Genomic DNA, 6,041 nt, shown 5'->3' on the forward strand with positions numbered 1-6,041 from the left:
GCAGCCTCACTCTATAAAAGCCAGGGATCTGCAGCATCACTGAGCTGGTGCAGTGCAAAACGCCCACTCATCATCACCGATGGTGTGCAGAACAAGGGGGACATAAAAAAAAAACCTTCTGAAACTAAAAAAATCCTTTTTCTTAAACAAAAAAAAAATCCACAACTAAAAATTCATCATGAGCTACGACACCTTCTTCTCCTACCGCCGCCCTTGGGACAGCTACAGAGGCTCCCAAACCACCACCAAATCCTCGATGTCTTCCTCCCTCTACTCTTCTCCTCGAGCTCCTCCGTCTGGGAAGAGGATCCAGAGGCTGGCCTCTTCTTCCCTGCCAGACCGGTCTGAGCGGATGGACCTGGCTCAGGCCAGCTCCCTCAACACAGAGCTGCTGGGCGTGCGCTCCCAGGAGAAGGAGCAGCTGGTGGACCTGAACGACCGCTTTGCCACCTACATCGAGAAGGTGAGGCACCTGGAGCTGCAGAACCGGGCCCTGCTGGCCGAGCTGGAGACGCTGAGGAGGCGGCAGAGTGAGCCGTCCGCTCTGCAGACCCTCTATGAGGGGCAGTCGCGGAGTCTGAGGGCCATGATTGACTTGGAGAACGGCGAGAAGATGCGGATGGAGGCAGAAAGAGACTACCTGCATGACGTGTATGAGCAGATGAAGGAACGCTTTGAGGAGGAGGCGGGGCGGCGCGTAGATGCTGAGGAGGCCCTGCAGAGGGCCAGGGAGAAGGCCAGCGCTGCCTTGCTCTCCAACTGTGACACCGAGGCCACCGTGGTCTCTCTCTGTGATGAGATGGTGTTCCTGAAGAAAGTCTTTGCAGAGGAGCAAGCGGAGCTGCAGGCCCAGCTGCAGGTGGCCAACATCAGTGTGGACGTGGAGGTGTCCCGTCCTGACCTCTCCACGGCCCTGCGGGACATCAGGGCACAGTACGAGCGGCTGGCAAACAAGAACATGCAAACCGCCGAAGACTGGTACAAGGGCAAGTTTGCAAGTGTGGCGGAGATGGCCAGCAAAAATAACGAGGCCGTGCACGCCATCCGGGAGGAGACCATGGAGTACCGGAGACTGCTTCAGTCCCGCTCCTCTGAGATTGAATCTCTCCGGAACGTCATTGACTCCCTGAACAAGCAGCTGAAGGATCTGGAGGAAATGCAGGACAAAGAGGTGGCAAAGTACCAGGTGAATGAGGGATATTTGGATCCTGATCCGCATGAATATTCACCCAGTAGGGGAATGTGAACCAGCATGTGGTTCCTGGTCTGATTATCTGCCCATTTGTGCTTGGATATGACATGAGAGGTGTTCTCTGATAGAAGCAATCGTCTTTACCCACAGGGAAAAGGGGCAGGTAAAGACAGAAAGATGATGCACATTAAGAGTCCTCAAGGTTGGACACAGAGATAAGAAAGAATAATAGTAGTATACATCAATCAGAGTCAAAGACAGCACTCTATGTGCAGAAAGTAGAGAAACAGCAGGAAGAAGCTTCTTTTTGCGACAAGATGTAACTATATACTCTGCAGCAGCTACACCCTCCCCACACGTTAGTGCTCAGCAGGAAATGATGGCAGACTCTCGGCATAGGTAAAAATCTGCAAGGTTGATCTGAATGAAGTGAGAGAGCACAGCGTAGCTACACACTCTAAAAAAAACCATCAGGGATTTAAATGTTAGACGGTATGTTACCACTGTAAAACCATTTCCAATTATTTTTTTAAGTAAATCTCATCAAGCAAAACCAAACTAAAATAAAATATGTGCCAAAGGTTGTATACCTCCTTGTGTCTAGCATCACTAACTGTGATATTTGATAATGAATGACTGTTTACTTGCATTCATAGATGAGGATAAGTGAGCTGGAGCGGGATATCACCGACGCCAAGCAGGAGATGGCGCGCTACCTGAGAGATTACCAAGACCTTCTCAATGTGAAGATGGCGCTGGACATTGAAATAGCTGCGTACAGGTGAGATCTGGCCTTTGTCCCCACTAATCCTGGACATTTAGTTCATCTTAAACAAATATGTATGACTATATGTCTTTTAAAAAATACCTTGTTTTTTAATCTCACCTGACCGAAATGACAAACATACAATTAATGTATCACACTTTTTCCGTAAATAAACACAAAACAAATGCACAGTAAGCTGAAACATAATGGGTTTTCTCTTCCTTTTAGGAAACTCCTGGAGGGAGAAGAGATCCGTCTGGCTTATCCTTCCCTTGCCATTCTTAACTAAAACCTAAATGCCACCAGCCTGGCATCCACCAGGATACTTCATTCCCCTTCTTTCCTGCCCTGCCCTGAACATCACCCCTCTCTCTCTCTCTCTCTCTCACTCCCTTCCTTCCTTTCTCCCTCCCTCTCTCTCTCATTTCTTTAACAATATCACCTCTGTTATCCCCCCCCAAATATTCCATTACTTCTCCCAAATCACAATCCAAAGCTCATCCTTCTCAAGACAGATGCGCCCTTGTGAAAAGCAAGAGGTCCACCAGAAGTCCCCCTTCTTCTACACACGTTCTGACACCACACAACACCACAGGAGATAGAGTGGCAGCACTGCATTAGTTGCATAGCTAAGTCAGACAGCAGTGTTGTTTTGGCTGAGTTCCTCTCTGTCACACACGTTAAGGTCCAAGCAGCAGAGTTCCTATTTGACTCTTCTGAACCCTCGTTGTGCAAACATTTGACCAATTGTTTGTGAAGGAGGACAAATACCCCATTCATCTCTTGATGCTTGGACTTTATCTGTGTTTGAACTGATGCAAGAAACCTGCAGCATTATTGACCGGGAACTCTACAAATCGATCATGCATTGTCCTGCACCCCTGGCTCTCCAGTAGTCAGTGAAACAGTAACCTTAAAAGAATTCTTTTCACTATATTAAAGACTCATTGTAGTCTTTTTAGTTATTCTTCCTCTGCATTTACACTGTATACTCACACAAATACTACAAGTTGAGTTGGTTTAAAAACCTGAGGGAGTTTGGGTCTCTTCTATTTTGCCGGTAATTTAAATTTCTAATTTCTAATTCGACTGTGTCTTTTCTTGCATAAGCGTCTGGACATGTAAATGCTGTGGAAGACTAACCGTTACTGGCTTCTCCGTATATATCCATGCAGTGTGTCTCACAGCTTATCTGCATTAGATTTTTTTTTCTTTTCTCTGTGAGTTCATTCAAAGCTAAACGATTAAACTGAAAGAGAAGTGCAGGAGCTCCTTGTTGTTTGTCTGCTGATGTTAGATCTAAATGGTGCTTTATATCTGTGAAACTAAAATGTTTGCACCATCAAGCTCGGTGTACCTGTAACGGCCGGCAACAAGCTGAATAAACATTTAACTGACCTGCAAATCAATTCACATCTCCGGTTTTCATTTGACACTTTTTTAGGATGTTTAGGACATTACAACAGGTTGAAGAGAAGAGCTCATTTTGACGTTGTGTCTCCATTTTAGCTTTCATGCACAACAGAATGATTTGTCTATGTTTTGTCTAGTTATAGAGCAATCAGAAAAGACTTATTGCATATCCAAATAAGGTGAATATTTCAGTTATAATGGCCCAGATTTTTACCGCATCAGTGATGATCTACAAACAACTGCAAAATGTTAACTAATGTATTCTAAAACAAAATCCAATTTCAAAGATGAGGCACCTCTAAGTTGCAGTGAATATATAGAAATTGATATAGTAATGGTTAATAGTGAAAAGCTAAAGGGACATTCCATCAGTGACTTGGCAGGCTGAATCTCACGCTGCTGAGAATGGTGAATATTTTCCATGTGTGATTCTTCATTTGTAAGTTGTCCGAGTTTCGATTAAAACTGTATAACAATGGCAAAACACGTCTTTCACCCTGCTAAACCTTCTCCCTACTTACAGTTCTCAATGTCACGATGAACAGCGCTGCACCATTTCCCATCGTTCCGTGTTCCTGGCATCCTGACCGTAGCTGTAATGTGTTGGTGCCTTGTCTCAGCGGGATCATCAGTCACCAGGCTGCCACCTGGCATCCCACTGAACCCTGAAGAAACACACAATAAAATGCAGTTTTCACATTTTTGTTACTGTATATTGTGAGTGTGAAACAATGGCTCAGCATATAAAACATTAAGTGTTTTCAACAGTCAATTGGTCTCTGCTGTTGAGGACATCAAATATGTCATATTTAAGTCACTAACTTGGATTTATCACAAGTTTTAAGTAATTAGAAGTACTCTCATAACTGAACTTTGTTAGAAGAAAGAAACTTACTTAATCCTTGTGTTGTCTTCCCGTCAACCATGAAAAAAAATGTTTTTCAACATTATTATGGCTTTTTCACACATTTATGTCAAAAGTTTCAAAGTTCCAAAAGTTTATTGATAATTTTAATGTTGACATTTTCGGCACTTATTTTGACGGCCCATTTTTTGTGAAAAAAAAAAACAATTACCTGAAAATGGCTCAATCTGGCCCAAAGACAACATGAGGGTTATAAAAATCTTTCAAATTGGATTTTCATATGATTTACATTTAGGCCTACTCAAATAGCCAACTGTACTTGAGTAACGATTTTGAGGTATCGGAGTATTGAGTATTTCCATTTTAAGCTACTTTATGCTTTTACTTCACTACACTTTAGATGGAAATCCACTCCAATCCACTACATTTATTCATATAGCTTTAGTTAATTAAAACTTACAAATTTAAATTAATAATACAAAATAATGATAAGGTATATAGGTAAAGATAAGGTAAATCTGTATTGGTCCACAAGGTAACCAGCAGTAAACTAATTAGCCCCACCTTTCTCTGCAACATTTAAGTGATGTGACGTAGGTCAGTAATTATAGTCCAATATAATATGAAATGGGCCTTTCTGCTTCTGCTGAAATGATTTTGGTACATAACAATGGTTTATACTTGTATACTATTACTTATGTTCCTATAAATGCACATGGCAGAGTAACCGTTTATTGTGTACCTGGCAGCTGGACAATTGTTGAGCTAATTAAGCTAACTAGCTACTTAGCTTCGGAGCTAGCTATCTGCCACTATAGTAGTTCATTGACTCGACGTTTTATTACACTAACACCGGTGTAGAAAAACTCAGTTGTAGCCATATACAGTTAAATAAATTTATATATGCTTGTATCCCTAATGAGCGCAGACCATGTGGATGTGTTAGAGGCATAAACATTTTCTGCAACCTACCTACAGATGGCGGTAGAGGCTAGACAACGTCTAGCTAGCTAGCTACGTTACGTTGCAAACTACTTCCTTCGGTCAAAGGACGCCAACATGGCTGCCACCTTCTGTCGATAACATGTACCATGTCTATCTCAATGTTAACTTTCAAATGCTTTGATTAACGGTTTCACAGAGCGAGTAATAGTCTTCACCTGTAGCCACATTTCGACGCTGCCATGTTCCAGGTAATCGGCGGGAGGAGCATCCAGGTGGCCCGGCTCCTCGCACCCAGGAGCGCCGTGCTCGTGGAGGCTGTCCGGGGAAGAAAGTCCCGCACAGACCCGGTGGCCAAGTCTAAAGAGGGGCGAATAAAAGTTCCTCCCCCGGTCGACCCGGTGGAGATGGTCGTCCTCAAGGAGAGATACACGGAGTACCAGATGATGATGAGTGCGCTTCGGTACGTTAAATCCCCACTGTTAGTATAGTAACTGACATGTCGCGGACGTTAACAGGTCACCAGGTGACCAAATCTGTGTCCCCTGCTGTGCTGGAAATTGTTTACCAAACTTTCAACATTTATTTATTGTCAAAATAACATTTGTTTTACCCTCAACCTCCATACAATAAATGTGTCAATATTTGCATTCCAAATGTGTGCTCTGTCCAAGTTGGTATTATCTATAAGGAATCTGAAAAAAACTTTAAATTTGCACCCCCTAATTTGAATCAACAGTGTAAAAATGTAGATTTTGATAAAGAAATTTGGGTTTAGCAGCAACACACACACACAGCACACATATTTTTATATATGTATATATATATATATATATATATATATATATATATATATATATATA

The 6,041-nt window shown here is 42.8% G+C and overlaps 2 protein-coding genes across 2 annotated transcripts in view; both read left to right on the plus strand.

The window, feature by feature from the left end:
• Window positions 1–29: 29 nt before the first annotated feature.
• Window positions 30–3,367, plus strand: neff2 (neuronal intermediate filament family member 2). Its single transcript, XM_032511062.1, has 3 exons — window positions 30–1,186; window positions 1,849–1,973; window positions 2,187–3,367. Exons 1-3 carry the CDS (start codon window positions 179–181, stop codon window positions 2,245–2,247), a joined length of 1,194 nt encoding a protein of 397 aa, XP_032366953.1. The 5' UTR covers window positions 30–178; the 3' UTR covers window positions 2,248–3,367.
• A 1,886-nt stretch (window positions 3,368–5,253) lies between these two features.
• The window catches only part of mrps26 (mitochondrial ribosomal protein S26), a 2,408-nt gene continuing 1,620 nt past the window's right edge, over window positions 5,254–6,041 (plus strand). The window contains exon 1 of the mRNA XM_032511066.1: window positions 5,254–5,641. Coding sequence (XP_032366957.1) covers window positions 5,421–5,641 — 221 coding nt within the window. The 5' untranslated portion in view covers window positions 5,254–5,420. The remainder of the gene's footprint in view (window positions 5,642–6,041) is intronic.

The sequence above is a fragment of the Etheostoma spectabile genome, unplaced genomic scaffold, assembly GCF_008692095.1.
Source record: "Etheostoma spectabile isolate EspeVRDwgs_2016 unplaced genomic scaffold, UIUC_Espe_1.0 scaffold314, whole genome shotgun sequence".
Lineage (NCBI taxonomy): Eukaryota > Metazoa > Chordata > Actinopteri > Perciformes > Percidae > Etheostoma > Etheostoma spectabile.

Coding starts and splice junctions, on each gene's coding strand:
- neff2 (XM_032511062.1), top strand. CDS start 179: ATGAGCTACGACACCTTCTTCTCCTACCGCCGCCCTTGGGACAGCTAC. Junction 1,187..1,848: donor AAGAGGTGGCAAAGTACCAG/GTGAATGAGGGA, acceptor TTGCATTCATAG/ATGAGGATAAGTGAGCTGGA. Junction 1,974..2,186: donor ATTGAAATAGCTGCGTACAG/GTGAGATCTGGC, acceptor TCTTCCTTTTAG/GAAACTCCTGGAGGGAGAAG.